Consider the following 23,362-nt stretch of genomic DNA (forward strand, 5'->3'; position numbering starts at 1 on the left):
GTCGAAGCGTTCAGAGGCAGCCGAATATGGGTGCTCAGGCAGGCTTCCCTCAGTATTGCCTTTATTCTCAGGCAGGTTTCCCCATAAGTCCCACTCTTCCAGCTACTTCAACAGAGAATAGCCTGTTTCCTAATAGTTCCCCCAAGAATCCTACCTGATGCTCATTGGCCAGGCCTGAGTCATGTGCCTATCCCTGAACCCATTATTGTGGCTCTGATTGGCCAGACTTGGGTCATGTACTGCTTCTTGGAATTGGGAGCAGCTGCACCTAACCCTCCTGGACTGAGAGTCAAGAGGAGTGGTTTCCCATAGAAAAATCCAGGTGCTGCTCACAGAAGAGGGGGCTGTGGATGCTGGCAGGAAAGCCTCGGATGCTAAGCATGTGGGTGAAGGCAGATTCACATAGTACAATGAAGGAACACTTACAAATTAATACATTCTAAATAGTTCAATGTAAGCAAGTACCTTCTATGTGCCTAGCACCGTGCTATGTACAAGAAGGGATGGAGGAGAAGAGCTGCTTGGTCTTAAAGAGATCACAGGGTGGGATCCTGCTGGGGTTAGAGGCAAGCATGGAAAGCTGAGGAAAACCCAACACATACAAGTATCCTATAATTACCAGCAGTACAAAATTATAACTGCGTGTTAGAATTACCCAGTGCGTTCAAATAGATTGATTATAAGACCTCTCCTGAGCTTCTGATTTCACTGGACTGGGGTATGGCTCAAGCTTCAATGTTTATTTTTTAAAATCCATCAGGTTGTTCTAATAAACAGCTGTGGTTCAGAACTACAGCCCGTAGGAAAAATATCCAAATGGCTTTTGCTGAATATGTTAAAGCTGTTATGATTTTACTTTAATTCATTTAGTACCATGTTTTGGAAAGTCAGTTAAAATGACTTTTTATACTCAGAAGCAGGGAATTATGTTTGGGCTATAATTCATTCTGACAAGGCAATTTTATAAGTAACACTTTCACTGTGTCCACACCATGGTGCTTATGAAAAATATCTGAATGCACATATTTCTTGTTATGTTTTCAGAGGATATTCCTCAAAGCAGAAAGTGAAGAAGAAATTTTTGCGCATCTGGGATTGGATTATATTGAACCGTGGGAAAGAAATGCCTAGGAAAGTGTTGTCAAGATTTTTTTCCTATTCTTTTCAAGTTAAATAAATTATGCTTCATATTAGTAAAAGATGCCATAGGAGAGTTTGGGGTTATTTAGGTCTTATTGAAATGCAGATTGCTACTAGAAATAAATAACTTTGGAAACATGGGAAGGCGCCACTGGTAATGGGTAAGGTTCTAATAGGCCATGTTTATGACTGTTGCATAGAATTCACAATGCATTTTTCAAGAGAAATGATGTTGTCATTGGTGGCTCATTCAGGGAAGCTCATCAAAGCCCACTTTGTTTGCAGTGTAGCTGAAATACTGTCTATCTCTAATAAAAACAGGAGGAAACAAGATGATGGAATCTGTTTTTCTTCACTCAAATATTATAAACTATTTTAAAACACAAGTGTAACCAAGTGGAAGAATAAAGAGCTTACAGTTTGTCTTAAGGGGACAAACAGGTTTAATTAGAAGATGCAGAGATTCCAGAGGGGATTTGGGTCCGTTCTGGAGCTTGTGGAGGAGGGGTGCTGCCTCTGGACTGGCTCAGCTCGGCTCAGTGCCTGCTCCTTCCCGGCCATCATACAGCTGGTTCCCTAAGCATCCCAGCACAGGACCACATAAAGGATGTATTCTCCCTGCCATTGTGCTGAAGGAAAGACAATGTCCTAAACCATCAAAGAAATATCTCCCTCTTTTTTCCATCTTGGAGCTTCTGTCTACACCTTATGGCTCAGTCTCTCTCAGGAAGTCAGTCTCTCTTGGCTTCTTCATCTGAGGGCACCCAAGGGAAGGGAGGGAGCCCTGGCTGAGGGAAATTTTGGAACTCCCAGGCTCCAGACCCATTCTTTCCTCCTGCCTCCTCCAGGAGGCATAGACCCTTTGCCTTGAAGGGAGTTAACAGGTCATCTGTTCCAGCTGCTTCCGTGTCTTCAGCCTGCTAAAGAGCTGGGAGACCCATGACGACCGTTTTCCCTTCCTTCCAGTCGCTCTGGGAAGAGGATATTGGGAGATACAATACCTTTTGGCTATTGTGACTAATGCTGCTGTGAACATTGGCCTACAAGTATCTGTTTGAGTCCCTGCTTTCAATCCTTTTGGTAGGGACCTAGTAATAAAATTGCTAGATTCAATGGCTATTCTATACTATGTTTAACTCTTTGTGGAACCACTGTACTGTTTTCCATAACAACTGCACCGTATTACATTCTTAACCAACAGTGCGCAAGCGTTCCAATTTCTCCACATCCTCAACACTTGTTATCTTCTGCATTATCTGTTTTATAATAGCTGTCTTAATGGGTGTGAAGTGGTGGGTGAAAACTTTTGCCCATCCTGGAACCCAAAGACAGTCCAGGCTGAAACTAACACACTGAAAGGGCCTCAGACGGTGTGTGTGCCTGTCACATCTTGAGTTGATGGCTAAAAAAAGCTGGGGACAACAAGAGGGTGGACAGCAGCCACCCCCACTGGCCTCAAATCCCAAAATCCACAAAGTATTCTAGTCTTTTCTGCTGCCCAGTGTTTCCCAGTTATGACATTCAAGATTATTCTAGGTAGTAAGTAGATGAATATTTTCATACTGATATAATCAATAAATATTTATTGAGTGCTTACCATATCAGTCATTTTTCTAGGCACAGGGCATAGAAAAGATAACAAAACTGTCAAAAATCTCTGCCTGTATGATTATAAGCATAAAGCTTATGTTCTAGAAAGGTGTTTATTTGTGTTCGAAAGGTGTTAAGAAAATGGTTACTTATTGATGGTAGTGATATAAAGCTTCCTTTTTGGAGTAGGTTTATTTATATAAGAAAAGCAACTCAAGGTCAGGGAAATCATTTAGGAAATATTACCAGTGAAATGGGGGAGTGGCAAGAATGAGGAGAGAGGGACGCAGGTGGCTGACATTTGGGAAATGTGCAGGTGGCCTTGTCGCCTTCACCGAGCAACTCCCCAGCCCTGTTCTCTGGAGGTCCCCACCACACAATAGCCCCAGGAGGTCCATGCCGGAGGAGTTTCCCCATCAGAGAACCTCACAGATTCTAAATGCTACTTTCCTTATTTGAAAAGGCTTGTTGGAAATTCCACAAATGCCATGTCTTTTTTTTTTCTTTTTTGCTGTAAGCCAGAATTTTTATCAGTTCTGGACATTTTTTTTTTTTTTTTTTTTTGCTGTAGGCCAGAATTTTTTTCAATTATTGTGGTGACTAGTTACCAGAACTCAGCCTTCGCCAGTGCCTCCTACTTTGGCAGCAGAGCGCCCTCTGATGGCTGACAGAAGAACCCTTGGAGGCAAGCACAGTATGATACAGCAGATCAAGTAGGAAGCAGATTATCTGTTAAAAACATTGGAACTATATGTAAGAAGCCATGGATCACCGATGCTCTATTTGTTCACTTTTTTCCCAGCCTTTTAAATCTGTGTTTTATTTGGGGTAGTTTTTATTGCTGTATCTTCAAGTTTACTAATCTTTTCTTCTGCAATGTCTAGTTTCATTAATCCTCTCCAGTATTTTATCTCACACATTATAGTTTTCATCTTTAGATGTATGATTTAGGTTTTAAAAACTATCTTCCATGCTTCTATTTAACATATTCAATTTTTCCTCTAGCTTATTAAATACATGGAATATAGTGTAACTGTTTCAATGTCCTTGTCTACTAATGATATCATCTGTGTCAATTTTGAGTCAGTTTCTATTAACTGAGTATTCTCCTCATTATGGGTCACATTTTCCTCCCTCTTTGCAAGCTTGGTAATTTTATATTGGATTCTAGACATTGTGAACATTGTGAATTTTTTCCTGGATATTTTTGTATTCCTGTTAATATTCTTAAACTTTGTTCCAGGATGTGGTTAATTTACTTGGAAACAGTTTGATGTGTCCTCATCTTGCTTTTGAGCTTTGTTAGGCAGGACTCATCTTACTTTTGAGCTTTGTTAGGCAGCACTAACGTAGTCTAATCCAGGATTAATATTCTTCCCCACTACTGAGGCAATACTTTTCTCAGTGTTCTGCCTGATGCCTGGTGAATTATGGTGTTTTCTACTCTGGGTGTTTGGGAACAGGCACGGTTTGTGGCCTCCCACTGAGAGGCCTGGCCCATCAGAGCTTAGGGTATTGTTCCCTCTAATCCCTTTGCGTGGTTCTTTCTCCAGCCTTGGGTAGTTTTCTCACGTGCATATGCTGATCAATGGAATAATCAAGAGGTCTCCTCTGTCTCTGTGCAACTCTCTCTCCAGTACTCTGCCCTGCAAATTCTATTCACCTTGGCCTCCATGGACTTCCAGCTCTATCTCACTAACAGCATGTGCAAAAGCCATGTGGTGCAAGGACCATGGTGTCAGAGAAAAGGCCCACGCAGCAGGAGGGCCATGGCATAAAATGAGCAGAGAGAAAGCTCTTGCAGCTGGAGGTTCCCACGTGTCTGAGTTGCAGAGAGAAAGCCTATGTTTGTGGACAGACCATGGCATCTGAAGGGCAGAGAGGAGGCCTAAGTGGTTGGGGAATAGAAACTAGAAGAGGTGGGACACAAGACTAGGCTTTCCCCAGCTCTCAAAACAAAGACCCATATCCTTACCTTGGCTTTCATAAGTGGGTAATCCCTGGCCAGGTGAGTCAACAGTAATCACTGTTTGACTCTTCATGACAAAATCAGTCACATTTATGGTAGAATTTTGTCAACATGGTTTGTTCTCGCTCACAATCAAATCTTTCAAATCATTTTAGCCTGGAAATGAAAGTCTATGATAAACTGATTCTCTTTCATTATAAATCAGATTTTAAGCCCCAGGTTACACTCACCCTGTCCTCCAGAGGCCCCCTTCAGTTTTAGAAATAGTTCTACAGCCTATTGGACAAACTCGGCCAACTTCCAAAATGTTCCCCAGTCTCACCTGTCCAGTTTTAGTATTTTTCACCCCTTAACTTATTGGAGTTCAGGTAGCCTCTCTATAAGATGGAGGAGAGAGGTTTTTTTCTGAGTTTTACTTGGAGGTACAGCACTTTAATGTATGCCCTGACATAACCAGACATTTCAGCCATTTGGAATTCTCAGAGGATTGAAGTGCTATGCCCATTTCTCCTTCTCCTCTAACTTCAGGTAAAGGAAAAAGAAGAAGAGTATAGATTCTTATCTTATTTGAGCCCCAGAGAGAGTTTTATGTCTTTGAGCTTAGAGGCAAAGCACCTGTATGAAAGCTTTCCTGATATTATTTCCATGGATGGAGATTCACATTCAATTGGGTAGAGAAACGTTTCCACAAACACCCAGTTTAGCATTTTCATTATGCCCCCAACATTGTCTTAGGACCTGGCAGATTGTCTGACATTGGAAGGAAGCCAGTGCACATTTGTTAAATCAATTCACGCATTAAGCAATGCTTCTCATCAAGATGGTGGGAGGGCAAAGGTTATATGACTTCACAATCTTTCAAAAATTAGTTATCACTTTTTTGTCTTCAATTAACATCGCAATGTTGCAGGGAAAAACACCTTAAGCAAAACTAATAATTGTTATTTCTTGGCAAAATAAAGAAGAAGTGAGTATCTGTCTCCACCAGCAAAGTCAGGAACTGAGAAGAATCATAGAGGGTATAGAAGGCTGTGCTGATGGGAGTGAGGAACAGGCAGGCAGAAGGAGTGCTTTGCAGGGTTTGGGGAAAATCAAAGTAGAATGTTTGGACTGGATGGATGTAACTTTATAGATAAACCAATTCAAACACCAGATGATACAGGAGGAAATGAGACCCACACACATCATGCAACCTGACTAAGGTCACTTAACTTACCAGCAGCCCTGGGTTAGGGAAGCAGAGCTTCTGACTTTGGGTCTCATCATTTTGCTTACCACACAGAGCTGCCCTCCATGAAAGACTGAACGTCTTCTAGCCTGGCAGAGAAAGTGCCAATATCGGGAATATCCCTGGGATAATCTTGGTTCCAAGGACAGAGCCAATGTTCTCTAATATAGGCAAAGAAAAGCCACAAACATTTTGTAGGTTCATAAGAATGGCCATTTTACTTTTCACTTCATTCCAACATAAGTTCTTGTGTATCATAGCAGAAGTAAATGACAGAAATGCTGAACCTTTCTAGTTTAATAGAAACAATGTTTAAATATTCTAAGCCGTGGATTATAAGTAGAATTAAAATAAGTGATCCAAAACACAAGTCATCCCTCACTTTATAGCTACATGGCTTAGTCACATGCAAATTTCAATCCAGCCTCACAACCACCCCATGGGCTAAAAGGATGGAGGATGAGAACTGCTGTCTCCACTTTACAAGTACAGAACTGAGGCTCTGGATGATCAACAATCGGCCCAAGGGCTGACATCTATAAATATCAAAGCCAAGGCCACAGCTGAGTTCTCAGTAAATCCAAGGTCCTTCATGACATGTAGGAGAAGTACAAGCACCAGGATGACTGGGAATGTCTGTTTAAAAATGGCTAAATCTGCTTGTTTAAGGTAATTAGATCCAGAGGACTTGGCACAAAACTGAGTTTCAAAAGGGGCTTTGAAGAGCAGGTATTGACATGTGGCAGAGATTGGGTTCATAGAACATGTTCTTGGTTATTCAGGGAAGAGGGGCATGTTTCTGAGTAATCAGAAGCCCTGTGTGAGAAAGGAATATTTTCTAGGATATCTGTGTGGCTCATGGAGCTGCTGGATGAACTTAAGATGCCCTGGACCCAGGCCTTCCCACTGGGAGGCCTGGCCTGCTCGAGGGCAATGGCTATACATGGGGGAACCAGGCTGCCTGGAAGCCTCCTCATGGGAGTGAAAGTGAAAGCCTGTCCCAAGCTGGCTGAATGGCAGGCACGTTGCTCCTTGGCCCATTCCTGTGGTCCTGTCTCCATCCCCTTGGGTCCTCTTGATTTTTCTTTCTACCAAACAGCTTTCCCCTAGATATCCAAGGACTTGGTTCTTTTCTCCAAGTAGACTTGGTTCTACTCCACAGAGTAGATACAGCCCTCATTTCTAATAATCTTTTGGAAAAACTCTTGCCTTCCCCGCGGCCCCCCATCTTTACTTTCAACACACACACAGTCCGTCGCAGAACTGCCCTCCTTAAATACTCTCTGATTACAGACACAAGTAGGAGCAATGAATGATGTGTCTCCTAGGCCAGGTGTGTGGTAGGGTAGCTGACACATGCTAGGAGGAAGTCTGCCCAAAGACACAGAGGAAATGAAATTCATATTGAAGGCAAAAGAAGAGTACAGAAGAAAAAAAAAAAGGCTGGGAATGGACTGGAAAATGGGAAGAGGAGTTACTGGGATAAGAGAAAGCTGGAGGGTGGCCTCTCCTAGAGTAATCCACCCAAAATAAGGCAACCTGGTTATAGTTTGCCCAATAGGCTCAATGGGCCAACACCACTTGAAGTAGCCTCTCCTTTTCCATTTGGCCTCCTTGGAGACAGTCCTCAGCAAGCTGAAGCGGCAATGCTATGCGTGGGCTTAAGGGCTCTTGTTTAATCTGAAGCCTTTAAAAAATAAAATGAAAGAAGTTGTAACTTTAACAACTATCCCTAAAGCACAAAAGTTAAAGTTATTTGAGGAACTGCCATCAGAGGTATCATAATGTCTTACTTTAAAAATTAAGCAAAATGTTTCATTGTAAAGACAAAGTGTTGTTTTAATATGAAACATGAATTTCCATCAACATTAACATCTTTAAGGTTAAATGTAACACCACCAGTCTCTGTATTTGGAATTTGGAACTTGTAAGAACCTGCCTTTTCCTGATTCATATGAGGACATGATCACACCTAGATTGGAAGATTCACATACTACCAGCAACACCTAGAATCATCTTTAGATAACAATTTGGATCATAGGCCATGGAGAAAGTTTGTCCTAAATGTTCCCTTGTGTGGCCCTGTGACTATGGGAAACAAGTGCTGGTGATTAGCTATTTTATCAGGCAAGCAATATGGGAAGAGGTAGGAGGAAGGTGGTAGAGAGAGAGAACTAACATTTTGACTGGCGACTAAGTAGCAGACACTTCCCTTTATTTCTTATTTAATCTTTTCAATTATGACATGAGGCAAATAGTTCCCCTCCTTTAAAAAGGCAAAAACTGAGGCTTGAAATGTTAAACAACTTCTCCAAAGTCGTACAGCTGCTCAGTGGTAGGTGTGACTTAAGAGTCCATATTCTTTCCACTGCTGTGTGACATGATTGAGCCAGGTGCTTCCCTGTGGTCAGGGAATGTGTGGCTCCACATGATTCCTACCCTGAGATATTCAGAAACAATTAACTGCTTCCTCTCACACATCCTGCATAAGTTTCATTTGTATCCCAACTTGCACCAGGCTGACCTCAGCAACACTTCCATGAAAGTCAGATCTGATGGGTTTTTTGAGAAAAAGGATATGAAAAAAAGAGATGAGAAGGCAAGACACTCAGAAACCAAGCCCCTTTCCCAAAATGACAAAGAAAAGCAAATTCCCACTGGGAGCAGGAATAGGATCTAAGGACCGCATCTGGTGAGTCACATGTACTAACTAAAGCACAAGATCTGAGAGTTGGAATTAACCATGTTGGGGATGTCCCCTAAAGAGACAAATCAGCCCCAAAGTGTTCCAGAGCTGTAAATGAAATTTGGATTGATTAAGAAGCAGCTTGGCATCTCTCCTCTCCAAGTACAAAACCCTGGGTTTTCAGCCCTGTTCCAGTGCCAGGTCTGCTCCTTGACTGAGCTGCATCATTCCAGGCTCAGTCTGGGCACAAGCCACCACAATCCCCTCCTTCTTTCCATTTCTATAGTAGGACGGTAACGGTCATGCACAGGTTCCTCACTTCCTGCTACAGTCTTCACATATATGTGGGCCTCTTGTGCTCCCATCGTATTCTTCTCATGTGTGGGTGATCTCCTAGGATTCTTAAGGAAACAAATAGGTTTTTTAAAAACTACAGCAGAGAATTCTTCCATACAAGATGGACTAACAGCAACCACATTGACCCTCCCACCTGAAATAACCAAAATCAGACGCAACATTTGAAGCAATAGTTTTCAAGACACTAGACAACAGGCAAGGAGGGACAATGGTCCTGGAGAGACAGAAAACAAATGAGGAGAGACCCACAATTACCTGAGCTTACTGCTTTGGGAGAGCTTTCAGGCCACTCAACTATCTTTTGTTTATTGTTAACAAAGTTTCTCATTTTTTGTCTTTTAACTGTTAATCTATTGTGTATTTATATTTAAAGTGAGTTTTGTAGGCATCATATGATTGGACCTTGTTTTTATAGCCAATGTGAAATCTCTTCCTGTTAATTCGGGTATCTAGACCATTTACATTTAATGTGATCATTGATATGGTTGGGTTTAAATCTACCATCTTGCTATTTGTTTTCTGTTTGTTCTACCTGTTTGTTGTGTCTTTTTAACTCTTTTTCTACTTTATTTCATATAGATTTTAGAAGAACCTCATTAAGTTCCATGAAAAAAATTGATTGGGATTTATATTGAAATTACATCTGTTATATAGATCAACATTGTTTGACATCGTTATGTTATTAACACTTTCTATCCAGGAGCATGGTATGTAACCCCCATTATTTAGGTATTATTTAATGGGTTTTTTAACCAAAGTTTTATTATTTTCCATAAAGGTATTACATATTTTTGTTAGATTTATTCCATAGCATTCTACATATTTTAATACCAATTACCATCACAAATGGTAATTTTTAAAATCACTTTTTCTAATTGTTGTTGATGTTGAAAGTGTAAATTACTTTTATATATTGATTTTTGTATCCAGTAAACTTGTTAAAATTTCTTGTTAATTCAAGTAATTTTTCTGTAGATTTAGCTTTTCTTTTCTTTCTTTCTTTCTTCCTTTCTTTCTTTTTTCTTTTTTTTTTTTTTTAGATGAAGTCTCGCTCTTGTCCCCCAGGCTGGAGTGTGATGGTGTGATCTTGGCTCACTGCAACCTCCGCCTCCCAGGTTCAAGTGATTCTCCTGCTTCAGCCCCCAACCAAGTAGCTGGGATTACAGGCACCTGCCACCACACCTGGCTAACTTTTGTGTTTTTAGTAGAGATGGGGTTTACCATGTTGGCCAGGCTGGTCTAGAACTCCTGACCTCAGGTGATCCACCTGCCTTGGCCTCCCAAAGTGCTGAGATTACAGGCGTGAGCCACCGCACCCAGCCAGATTTAGCTTTTCTATGTCGACAATCATACCATCTGCAAATAATGACAATTTGGTTTCTTCCTTTTCAGTGTTACACTTTCTAATTTTTTTTTTGAGATGGAGTCTTGCTCTTGTCACCTGGCTGGAGTGCAATGGTGCAATCTCAGCTCACTGCAACCTCCACCTCCCGGGTTCAAGCGATTCTCTTCCCTCAGCCTCCCGAGTAGCTGGGATTACAGATGACCGCCACCACACCCAGCTAATTTTTTGTATTTTTAGTAGACATGGGGTTTCACCATATTGGCCAGGCTGGTCTCAAACTCCTGACCTCAGATAATTCACCCGCCTCAGCCTCCCAAAATGCTGGGATTACAGGCGTGAGCCACTGCACTGGACCTATACTTTCTAATTTTTAAAAATCCTACTTCATTGACTAGGATCTAAAGTATAATATTGAATAGAAGTGGTGTTAGTGAAGATCCTTGTTTTAATTCTGATCTAAAGAGAATGCTTTCAACATTTTACTGTTAGGTATGATGTTAGCTGTAATTTTTTGAAAAAGACATCTTTCAAGTCAAGGAAGTTCCCATTCTATTTTTAATTTGCTGAGAGTTCATATCACTGTTAAGTTTTTTTGAACTTTCTTCCCCTATTGAGATGGTCACATGAGTTTTCCATTTTAGTTTGTCAGTAAAATAAATTATATTAAATTGATTGTCTAATATTAAAGGGAGCTTGAATTTCTGTTCAGCCAATAAAAATGCACTGAGAACCTCCTTTGTGCTTGAGCTTCCTCTTGGTCATCTCTTTTCTACATGTGCTCATACTGTGCTTCTTTTGGTGAAAGGCTTTCAAACACTTAGCTTGTTTACTGTGTGAATGGTATATAGAGAGTATAACCAAGAGTTCTTACCTCAGATATCTTGGGATTGTCGTCAATTTCTGAAATTTCACATGGTCTGTCACTTTCCTAAATTGGAAAAAATATAATAATAAAAGAAAGAAAGAAGAAGAAGTGAAGGGTTATAGCATTTGACCGTAACTATGATTAAAATCAGTGGTTTTTAAATCTGAGTGTACATTAAAACAAACAAAAGAAGCACAGAGGCATCTAATAACATCACCCCTCAAACCAAACCAAACCCATACCTAAGCCAAGAAATATCATTGTGAGTTATCAAAAATAATCCAGGGTGAGAGTAGAGATGAAACAATATTGGCCATGAGTTAATAATTGGGTTCATTATACTATCCTCTCTACTTTAGTATATGTTTGAAATTATAATTAAAAAATTGTTTTTGTTTTTTCAAGATCAGTGCCACAGCTTTGTCATCCAGAAATTCTGATTTAATTGGCTTTGGTGATTGGAAATTTTGAGCTTCCTAAATAATTTTAAAGTGCACTGGAGGTTGAGAAACTATTACTTAAACAATACCACCACTAACCACAATACTTCTTGATGTGTTTAAAATTTACAGCTTGTCAACACATCTTTACATGTAAAAATGTTCATCATCCATTATCTCATTTCATCCTTATAACTTTCCCTACCTCTTAAAATAGGGAGGGTAGTTTCTATGACTCCTATTTTGGAGTTGAACTAACCAAGACATATTAAATGTTAAGTCACTTGTCCAGGATCATATAAATCATAAAGTGGCAGAGTCAGGTTTAGAACCTCAATTTTCAATCTCTTAATTAATGTTTACCCATATGATAACAACCTCAAATGTCAATAAATAGAGAATAGAATTAGAACCCAGAGTCCACATGACACAGTTGTGTCATAACCATGGAACCTTGTTGGATATTTGTCTAGGTGGCCTTTGAATTCTAAGCATAGTCCCCAGAACAGTCTGGCATTGGAGGGGTGGATTGGATGGGGAGGATATAGATTCCCTTGTGATTCTATCATGGTGTCTATCATGGACACCTCAGCCCCTCTTCATCTCCTATCTTTCTTAACGTTATCTCCATCCTTTCTTTGTGAAGCTTGTGCGCTTTTGTTTCTCAACTTTAGAAAGCACACCCACTGTACAGACATGTGTTTGCCATGGCAACAGACATCCCTCTCCACTGCTACTTTTTGTTACCCCAAATACCATCTTTGTCAGGAATTCCTCAACTGACCTGAAGGTTTTATGACAAATCGGCTCTGTCTGGTGCCTAATGTCATGTCTGCAGTGGAAATTATGGCCCAGAAACTTCCAGCATCCTGTCCTCAGGAAATAGACATGGGCCCTGAATTCTGACACCCTTAGTCCAAAAGCCAGTTCACTGAAATACTGGTGGCTGCCTATACATCTGGACCCAAAGAAGCTAGTAATCACCTCCATGGCCTCAATGCTGCTTCTTCTTCGGTGAATCAAAGTAAATAGTAAAGCCACCAGCAGGGCTATGGCCACCAGCAATGGTATGCCCGCCGCTAATCCAAGAGAGGGCCCACAGTCCTGGCACAGAATGAAAAACACAGGGTCAGAGGAAGCCCAGAGTCTTCAATAATAAAGGAAAAATTCAATAGAATAAAAATAAAACAAAAAATCTGCATGGATCATAAACGTCATATACAAAATCAAAAGGGTAATGAAATACTGTGCAAAAATGTTTGTAACACACATGACAAATGACTTACTTTCATAGGACTTAATTTACACAGTTTAAATCTGTTGGAAAGAGTAATGATCAAGTAGAAAAATGGGCAAAGGATATGAACAGGTATTCTTTAGAACAGAAATACAAATGTCTCTTCAATGTAGGAAAAGCTGAGATACAATTCAGAGCAACAATTAGATGTCATTTTCACCTGTTTGGCTAAAAATAAAAGCTTTTATTATACACCACACTTTTTTTTTTGTTTGAGATGGAGTCTTGCTCTGTTGCCCAGGCTGGAGTGCAATGGCACAGTCTCGGGTCACTGCAACCTCCGCCTCCTGGATTCAAACGATTCTTCTGCCTCAGCCTCCTGAGTAGCTGGGACTACAGGTGCATGCCACCACACCCAGCTAATTTTTGTATTTTTAGTAGAGATGGGGTTTCACTATGTTGGCCAGGCTGGTCTCTAACTCCTGACCTCATGATCTGCCCGCCTTGGCCTCCCAAAGTGCTGGGATTACAGGCTTGAGCCACCGTGCCCGGCCATACCACACTATTTTAATATGAATTAAAAAAATTTATTTGCACCTAATGTAAATGATGAGTTAATGGGTGCAGCACACCAACGTGGCACATGTATACATATGTAACAAACCTGCACGTTGTGCACATGTACCCTAGAACTTAAAGCATAATAAAAATAAATAAATAAATAAGTGACATTTAGCCTTTCAAAAAAAATTTATTTGCAATAAATGCATTAACCTATTAATTTTCAAATTCCCATTTTGCTTTGATCGGAGTGGAAATAGTCATGCTTTTAGTTACATAAGTTTTCAGATTTGCAGACTATCTGGAAATATTGAAGATAATCTGCAGAAACCCTATAAAAGTGCAACTGTTATTTAATAATGGATTCACCTTCACTTCACTTTAGGGGGGAATTGATTTTATTGAAGAATAATAAAAGTATATGAATCACAAATATATAAGTGGATGACTTTTCACATGAGGAATACACGCATAAGACCAACACCCAGATCAAGAAACAGAACATCAGCAGTATCTCAGGATCCCCCTCAAATCCCTTCCAGCCTCCTTGTGCGTGACCACTATTCTGAAATCTATTGCCATAGAGTAGTTTTGTCTGTTTTTCAGCATAATATAGATGCAAATATAAGATATGCACTCTTTGTGTCTGGCTTCTTTTGCTCAACCCTTTGTGAAATCCATCTGTGATTTTGCATGTTCTCCCTCACTTTTGAGCGGAGCTGGTCAAGAATAATTGTTGAGCCAGATTCTGTGCTTAGTGACAGTTCACCTATCAAACTTTAAAGCTCAAAACAAATGCTCAAGATGGATGGAGCATTATTATTATCCCCATTTTATAAATTTAAGTGATATAGTTACCGTTTCTTTCCCACCTGTGACAGGAGAGGACGTCTGTATGGAAAAAGAACATAGATTGTAAAAGAACAAAAATCTACAGAATATACATTATACAAGACAATCTGCCAAAGGTTAGGCTATAAAGCCTAAAGTTGATCCCTTTGCTAAACTTTCTGTTAACAACTACCAAACAGAACCTAACTTGATTGCTTCCCAGGTAAGAATTGGAATAAAATTTGGCTACAAGGAGAAAAGAATTAGGAAATTCAGGCAATGTCTTCATTATTCACCCTGTGGATGTACCACATTTTACAACTCAGAAGGGCTTCCTCCTGTCCCTAGTCAGCACACCTGGCACACTTTGGGCCTACTTGTCCCCATTGCTAGAAGGGAAACACATATAAATACTGGTGGAAGCAAGGCTCTTTAAGGAAGCCTTGCTTGTTTTCAAGTATGTGATGAAACAAATGGCAGAAGTTGTCAAATATCCATGCTCCTGGGGATAATTCTACATGAAATGAATGCATTACATGTTTCTGGTCCACTGAGTTATTGGTCCAATGAGTTACTGGATTTCACTCATTTATAAGATATTTCAGGCAAGAGTTTACCTTGATTAGGAAATCTAAAGGAATAAAGTTCTGCATGAGAAACTATGTAAACTACACTAAGTGGTATGCTGTGGGATTAAGAGCACAGGTCCTGGGCTCACACTGCCTGCCATAGAACAGCCATTTCTCAATTTACAAGCTAAGGGGTTGCATGTCTCTATCTACACAATATCTGCAGGGATAGTAGTAGCTGCCTCTAGGGTTATTAGGAGGATTGAATGAGGAGCAGAACTATGAACTCTTGTCAGCCCTTTACACTTTGCAAAGCTCTGTCCAGATCTGTTATTTATTTAATACTCTCAGCAATCTCATCAAGTATATTGGAGTCCTGGGGCTTGGACTTTTGACAATTATTAACTCCATTTTACAAAAAAAAATGTAATAGATCTCAGAGAAGTTATGGGGCTTGTCCAAGGTTTCACAGATAGTCATAACTCTAATCTGAACTTGGATGTTTGACTTCCAAGCCCAGACCTCTTTCCCAGAGAGCTCCCATCAAAAGAAGGTTTTGATGACCAGGCACTGAAACTTGGTACTTAAATGGTTGTCCTTTGACCTAATCACAATCTCCCCCACCCCCACCCCCACACTACTTTAATCCTGCATTTCCCTAAGGTGCTCTGTTTCTAAGGGTAGTAGGAAGAATCAGCCATTGTTTCAGGTAAGGCTTCCTGTCTTCAGAGTACAGAAATACACTTAGGGTGGCTTTCACTAAAAAAAAAAAAAAAAAAAAAAGGAAGGTGTTAACTCTAAGAATATGGGAGTGTCCCATGGAGCCCAAGGACAGGTGGGAAGCTGGTTTCTCCAGGGACTGGACCTTGGAATGGGGAACTTGTGTGAACCGAAGGCACCCTCCTTTCTCCTTCGCTCCAGAGCAGCATGGCCTTCTGCCTGTACTGTTCTCTGATGTTTGCTTCTCTCTTTCTCTCCAGATGGATTTTTCTGCCCTCATAAACTCCTGCTGATTGTACCAGCTAATGCCATGGAGCACTTAGGATGTGCCAGGCTGTTCAAGAATTTTTCCCATATTGACTTATTTATTCTATACAACTGCCAGTGAATAGTAATGGGACTATGATGATCTCATTTTACAGATGAGAGGAGCAAGGCACAGAGAAGTGAAGTAACTTGTGTAAGGTCACACAGCCCTAGGTGACACCCCCCGGGCAGTCTGGCTCTGGGATCCATGCTCTTAACCACTGTGCTACATGGCCTCCATGGCCTAATGCAGTGTCTTAGTCCCATTTTTCATACTTGACAGTTCAGTATGGACTGAACTGACAAACAGACTGAACCTGGCATTTCAGTCCTCAGCAGGGACTGCCCAGCAGGGAGCCCTGTTCCAAACTCCCCGCAGAGAAGGATCCAGGTGCCCACCTCTGTCCCACTTTCCAGGGCACTGGCATTCCCAGCCTACCCAGCTGCACTGAAGTGGAAGGGTTATGCAGTAGAAATGTGACTTCCAGGCAGGATGACCTACCATCCGCATTGTCCAGAGAGCTGCCCAGGACTTTCAGTGCTAAAAATAGACAACACCAGGCAAAGCAAGATGGTTGGTTGCTCTACACAGGATCAAAGGGGTGAAGAGACAGTTCTCAGAGAAATGAGCTGTTAGCCAAGAGAGTACTCCAAAGGGTGATGACTGGCCACATAAGGGCCCTCTTCCACCCTATTCACCCCCACTCCCCAAGAAATGGCTTCTTGCTTCTCTGCATTCTCTTGATGTGATGGGCCAAGATAACACAGAACCTGGAGTGTCTATGGACCTGCTGGGTTCCAACAGCCAGGGGAAAGTTCCAGCAGTGATTGAAGGAAAAGGTTTTGACAGGAAAAAGAGGAAGAATTAGGGAATTTGCCTGAAACCAACAGGCAGAAGCTGAAGCAGGGAAGCAGAGCAAGTTGGGGAGGTTCAGAAGTGCCCCCGACCAGAGGCGGGAGCAGGTGCCAATGTATTCAGTTCACAGAGGTCTGGGCAGACAGTGGTGGGCACCACAGGTCCAGCAATAAGTCACAATGTTCTAACTTCATGCTACTCTCTAGAACTATGCCCCCATGTTTCAGTAAAATGAGCACTGGCTTAGGAGTCCTCTTACGAGTAAGATTCAGTTTATTCTCTTTGAATAACCAGACAACTTATCAGAAAAATGTGGCACAGCCAAGCCCACTAAAAAACTGGGCCAGAAAAATGCCTTGCTCAACCATAGTAGTGTTACTGATCAGATAACAACCTTGGCTCTTAGTGTTATCTATATGCAATGTGCAAACAGAAGATGGAGGATCAGCTGTGTATTGAAACTCTAACATCGACAATTGAAAACCTCAATTTTGACTTGCAACTAAATGCCATAATCAAGAGCCATAAAATGTTCATTCTTGTTGACCCAATCATTCCCATTTTAGAATACATACAAGGAAATTATCTTAAATGCAGATATCACAAAATGCCATGTATCACAAAGTTATTCCTAATGATAGTTAATCAACTGAAGAAATAATTAACTTGAAAAAATATTATGCGATCATAATATGATCACATGATTATGTGATTAACCATATAACAGTTATGGTTATAAAGACTAGTGGAAAACATTTAGATATAAAATTATATGTAGAGTAAGAAAACAATAGTACAAAGGCAACAAAAGTCAAAATTTATGTAACGCCAAACAGGACAGGAAGGGTTACACCAGTTTTCTGCTGATGAGAGTTTAGGTGTTTTATTGTTGTTGTTGTTTTCCTATTTTCCTTTTCAAAATGTGTATTTATAAGTTTTATAATGGAAATAAATTCTCTCAGCATCTCTCAACTATTCCTCAGTGCGTTTTGAAAGTTTATGTAAATGGCCAGGCACAGTGGCTCACACCTATAATCCCAGCATTTTGGGAGGCTGAGGTGGGCGGATCACCTGAGGTCAGGAGTTTGAGACCAGCCTGGCCAACATGGCAAAACCCTGTCTCTACTAAAAAGTGCAAAAATTAGCCGGATATGGTGGTGCACACCTGTAATCCCAGCTACTCAGGAGGCTGAGGCAGGAGAATCGCTTGAACCCAGGAGGTGGAAGTTGCAGTGAGTTGAGATCATGCCACTGCACTCCAGCCTGGGTGACAGAGCAAGACCTTGTCTCAAAAAAAAAAAAAAAAAAGAAAGTCTGTGTAACTTATCACTGTGTGTGAGGGGTTTATGTGAGTTCTGGAGACCTACTGTAAATTCTGCACTGGTCTTCTCTGCGTTGCCTGGTGAATGGGGGCTGCTGTACTTACTGTGTTCGCCGGCAGGGTGAAGTTCAGTGAAAAACTCTGCAAGATAGAAGTAAACATTAAAGCTCCCAGGGATGGTCAGCAAGCTCCTGACTTCCTCAAACTCACTGACCCTGGTGGATTCCGAGAGGTCATTGATCCTATAGACTCAGCCAGCCCCCATCGTCATGCACAGTCTTGGCCCCAAAAGAAGGAAGGGGAGGCAAGGAGCCTGTCATGAGTTCCTCCCTCAGCATCAAGTCAGTCTTGCCACCGCCCCCAACCAGGTCCTCGACCAGGATCAGATGAAGAGGCAGCCTGCAAGGCTATTGCCTGAGGGGTCCCATTCACAAGGGCAGCAAACACATGACTAGAAATTCAGCAAAAGGCTAAAATTATGTTTATTCCCCCTAGAACTCCTTTGAGACAGAAAACTGTTGAATTTAGAAGTATTTTGTGTTTTCTCCTTGGAGTAGAAGGTAAGACCCCCAAAGGGCATGGTCTAACAAGAACACCTGATCCTTACCCGGGAAAGGCAAGGCTTCTGTTTTTGCTGCAACTGAGGCAGAGGTTCTAGGCTGCTGGAGCTGAAGTGGCCAGGAGGACAGGGGAACAGCAAACCCTTCTCTTTCCTCCCCTCACTTAGTAGATGGTCTCACCTCTCACGCAAATATGGAGTCCAAATTTAAAGATCGTGGGCTCAGTGGAGCACCAAGTAGCCTGCCCAGGGCCTCAGGTGGCTCCTTTCTCCTCCCTGTCCCCAGCCCCTGTTACTCTAGCCTTTCCAGGCTGCTCCTTACCAAGTCCTTTCCCTACCTAGATTGGAATGATGGGTGGACCTGTTCTGACTCAGCCAGTGAAACTATTTTCCCCTCTTTCCCTGGGTGGAAGTGGTCTTGTTCCCACTTTCTGGACTCTCAGCCCCTTGGGTCCAGCCACCCTGGATTAATACCTCCTGGCTGGGCCCTCCTTCAGCCTCGGTCTCCCTGACCCCCAGATATTTCCCTGGGCTTGGTCTACACCACAGCTTCCGGTCTTTCCGGCATCCCAAGACCAGATTCTGTCATTGTAGAAACAATGCATTTATTAAGTTTTAAAATTAAATGTTATCCAACAATAGGAAAGTTGTGAAACATTAAAGAATCCAAAAGAATCATGTTTCACACCTGAATTACCTGAAAGATCATCTCTCCCAAAACCCTCATTTTCCAGCAGAGGAAACTGAAACCCAGGGACTTATCAGAAATCACCTCATGGACAAATGAGAACAGTTGGAGCCACATAGACCAGCCAATGGGCCCCAGTCTATGTGACTCAACCCCAACCCGAAAGATGGTAACAGAGGATCTCATCCCAACAGAAGCAAACTGACAAAACACCTATTTCAGCTGACTTACTGATGGATTGGAATTCAGATGGGTTAATGAACAAGAAAATCTTTTGTGAACCAGAAGTGTTTTAAGCACCTAGAATGTGTAAGTCCCCCTAGCTTTTGCCCCAAATATTATGTCCTTCAATCAAGGTGGCCCTGCTCAACTAGCACGTTTCAGTGGTGCCTCTGCTCACTTCTCCCCCTCTTGGCAATAGGACACCCGCATTTTATAGAGAATAAACCAAGCCTCAAGAATTTGAACAGGTTTCCCAAGTCCAAACAACTACTTAGCTGTCACCAGAACCTGAGTGTCCCGGTGACAACCTCTTTCCACCACTCTGCAAGGCTTCCAAGCAACTCCAGTAGTCTCTGCGGATGAATCAGAGCACCCAGGCTGACAGCACTGTGCACCTCTGCTTCTGGGATGATGGTGGAACACAGGGACGTCTGGGCCTCTTAGGTCAGGGTCCTCTTGCTCAAGGGACCTAACCACTGCTCTTCACGCTAGCACCAGACCAACACGTGCTGCAAGGACACTGGATGGTCGCTGCACTGAATGCAGCTGCCCAGAGCCTTATCTCATCAGTGGGCACTGAGGACTGATGTCAGCAGCCCTAAGACAAAGCTTCCTTTGGGAGGACAGTAGAAGAGGGGGTGCAGCAACAAGTGGGCCATTGCATGTGTTGTTTATCAACATTTGGATGACGGAGATTTTGGCCAATTTCAGAAAGACACTCATATTTTGTAGAAACACAGTACAGTGCTCTCATGGAGAGAAAAACATAGCACAAATTAGGGTGGAGAAGAATCTGATGCAGTGCCCTTCAGAGACACAGCTGAGTGGGGTGATGCAACCCTGAGCTTGGAGCCACCTGATCTAAATTCGAGCCCAGACTTAGCCACTTAGGAGCTGTGTAGTCTTGGATAAGTCACTCAAACCCTCTGGTCTCCATTTTCTCACAACAAATCTATTCTCCAAGGCTCAGTTTTCCCATTCTCAAAATGGGATACTATTAACTTGCCTTGCCCACTTCACAAGGGAGTACCGTAATGTCATCTGTGGCAGCTCCTTTATCCCAAACTGTAAAACACCCTCTGTGTTTTAGGGATCACGTGGTAGCATATTCTTTATGGCCTGGCCAGCACAGAGCTAAGGATAGGAAAGTTCTTGTGGAATGGAATTGCAAGCATGAGTTAGTGATAATCAAAGTACTAGAATTGGATACAATGCAATTATTGCTTACTGCTAGTCTGAGCACTATGCAGTATCTACACAATGATTCTGAAGGCATTTTGGGATCTCAGTGGCTGAACATCCTTCATTATAAGTTTGCAATTTGTGAGAGGAAGGAGGAAGAGACAGGATAAAAACTTACTGCTATTGAAGGTGTGCTGGGTATAAGACCCCATACTCACAACCTCCCCATGAAGGAAGCACTATTATTCCTGTATTATACCTGTGGAAACTGAGACCAAGATAGGTTTTTGCTCACCAGCTTTTAAGTGGTAGAGATCAGGTTAGATCACAGATCTTCCTAACTCCAAACACTGAGCTCTACTCCTTTTAATAATGCTTTTTGTAAAAAAAAAAAAAAAAAAAAAAAAAAAAAAAAAAAAAAAGATTCCACAAGAAAGTGAGATTACACAATATTCTTCTTTTTGTGTCTGGCTTATTTCACTTAGCATAATGTTCTCCAGGTCCAAAAAGGACAAACATGGCAAATGGCAGGGTCTCCCCCTATTCTAAAGCTAATATTCAGTTGTATATACACATATAAACCACAGTCCCTTTATCCATTCATCCACTGATGGACACCTAGGCTGTTTCCATAATTCTTTAGTAAATCACAGAACCCTCTTGTTTTCTCTTCTAACTTAGCAAACTTCATCTGATTGAGTCACAACGAAATATTTATCACAAGTAAACAAGAAAGATGGAAAATTTCTGATCAATGATGACCATCCATGTTGCTGATGATGGAACAAAAAGCCAGATTAAACAAGTAAGACAGATAAAATCGTTGATTAGATCCATTGCTTCAACTAGAAAGGGAACATAGGTGAAACATCTACTCTGTACTCTTGTATGTGGGGGTTTAAAAACAAACCTTAATACCAAAATGAAAGACAAGATCAGCAAATATTAGGTGAGAAGTTTAAAAAATTATTGGTATTTTGCATATAGGAAAATAATTTAAAATAAAGTCCCTTTACTTCATTGTACATTTAATTGAATTTGGAGGTTTTTTATAGTAAGAAATGAAAGTTCGATCGAGAAGAGATGCCAGCTTTCACTCACCATTTCTGACAGTCTCCCAGGAACCTTCTTCGTACACTGCCTTTGGTAAGCTCCTTTCTCACTGGCTTTATTGGCTTGTGTCTTTCATTTGTAGGAACAGTTAACTGACAAAGCTGCAGAGGCAGGCTGAGAGGTGGCTCCAAGAGAACCCTGGCCAAGCCATTTATGGTCAGGGGAGTAGCCAAGCCCTCAGTCCATCCCTCGGGAAAGATGGGCTGCTGCTGCATGGCCGATGTGTATGGCCTGGTTCACCCACCCTCTTTGCCTTGATTTTCTGTCCTTCTTACTTTTCAGGCTGCTTTCTTGGCTATGTCTCCATCTCAGCAAAGAAGCCACAGCTGGCCTGAGAGCTTGGGGGCTTCTGCAGCCTGCAGCCCTTTGGAAACAATGGGTTACACGAGGCTGAGGCTGGCCACTCCATCCCCAGCTGACGGGAGTCCACATTAACCATGTTACTGATAATGATGGAGTCATTGTGTTACATGGACAACAGCATGGACATTCGGGATGTCTGGAGGAGGGGTGGGGGCCCATTCTGTTGCAGGAGTCACACTGCTGGGGGCTCCAGCTGATGCAAGGTGCTGCACTCAGTGGCCAATGAGCTGCCTGGTGTGAGTTCAGCCTCACCCCCTCTCTGTTTTTGTATTTTGGGTGGGAAGCTCTCTAGACCTGGAGGAAGCCATGGACTTGGGCTGCTTTATAACTTACAATTTCCCTGTTAGGGATTTGCCTCTTTAAAATGGTGAGTGAGTTGCTAATAAAACAACAGAATTAAACCAATAATTTGGCCATTGAAATGAAAACCACTGTGAGAGGAGCAGATAGGAGTGTAAGGAGAGAGCGACTCAAGTGACAGAGGAGGCCGTTGCTTTAGATGACTCTGGGAGATGGCACTGAAGCTGTGCGTGAAAGATGAGAAGAGGGCAGACATGTGAAGGGTTGAGGGAGGAGAGTCCCAGGCAGAAGCCACAGCAAATGCTAAGACCTGTAAGCTTGGTGCACTCCCAGAGCCGGCAGGAGGCCGGTTGGCTGGAACAACATAAACCAGGGAGTCACCCCGGAAGGGGCTAAGGACGGAGTGAGTTTAAGCCCTTTTGATGTGGCATGGGAGGGCATGGTAAGATTTTCATCCTTAGAGCCTTTTCCAAGGGTTTTTCAGTGGGAGAGATGCATGATGTAATTGCTGGTGACGAGGATTGCTAGGGCTTCTCTGTGGAGCCAAGATTACAGGGGAAGAGAGTGGAAGCAGGTGGCTGGCTAGTGGAGTCCAGGTGAGCGATGAAGGTGGCTGCTGTAGGAAGACAGCAGTGAATGATTGTGCTCTCTACTGTGGAGGTGGAGCCACTGGGATTTGATGATGAAAAAAATATGGGGCAGGGGAAGGGCGAGGTGAGGGAAAGAGAAGAATAAAGCCAACTCCTGGGTTTGGGGCTTGACTAACAAAAATGGAGATGCTATTGGCTTAGGCAGGTAATACTGGAGAAACAGATTACCCTTACACCTGAGTAGCCTAGGGGCTGTCCAAGTGTAGGTGCCAAGTAGGCGATTGGATAAAGGGGATCTGGGGCTGAAGACGTCCGTTTGGGAGT

At 42.1% G+C, this 23,362-nt stretch overlaps 2 protein-coding genes across 6 annotated transcripts in view; one reads left to right on the forward strand and one right to left on the reverse strand.

Annotated features, from left to right (window-relative positions):
- The window catches only part of DNTT (DNA nucleotidylexotransferase), a 42,998-nt gene extending 34,497 nt beyond the window's left edge, over positions 1 to 8,501 (forward strand). The window contains exon 11 of the mRNA XM_003825410.4: positions 1,045 to 8,501. Within this exon, the coding sequence (XP_003825458.1) occupies positions 1,045 to 1,131 (87 nt within the window). The 3' untranslated portion in view covers positions 1,132 to 8,501. The remainder of the gene's footprint in view (positions 1 to 1,044) is intronic.
- On the reverse strand, positions 8,126 to 22,110 carry OPALIN (oligodendrocytic myelin paranodal and inner loop protein). 5 transcript variants are annotated; one of them, XM_034931224.3, is made up of 7 exons: positions 21,774 to 22,110; positions 18,127 to 18,162; positions 16,347 to 16,385; positions 14,277 to 14,309; positions 12,605 to 12,724; positions 11,187 to 11,243; positions 8,126 to 9,014 (listed from the first exon to the last, which is right to left on the reverse strand). In XM_034931224.3, exons 3-7 carry the CDS (start codon positions 16,353 to 16,355, stop codon positions 8,838 to 8,840), a joined length of 396 nt encoding a protein of 131 aa, XP_034787115.2. In that variant the 5' UTR covers positions 16,356 to 16,385; positions 18,127 to 18,162; positions 21,774 to 22,110; the 3' UTR covers positions 8,126 to 8,837. The 5 variants fall into 5 exon arrangements, with proteins under 5 accessions (XP_034787115.2, XP_034787116.2, XP_003825459.3 ...); XM_034931225.3 differs by having other exon boundaries at positions 16,347 to 16,428; XM_003825411.5 differs by lacking the exon at positions 16,347 to 16,385 and having other exon boundaries at positions 21,774 to 22,089.
- Positions 22,111 to 23,362: the final 1,252 nt, after the last annotated feature.

The sequence above is a fragment of the Pan paniscus genome, chromosome 8, assembly GCF_029289425.2.
Source record: "Pan paniscus chromosome 8, NHGRI_mPanPan1-v2.0_pri, whole genome shotgun sequence".
NCBI lineage: Eukaryota > Metazoa > Chordata > Mammalia > Primates > Hominidae > Pan > Pan paniscus.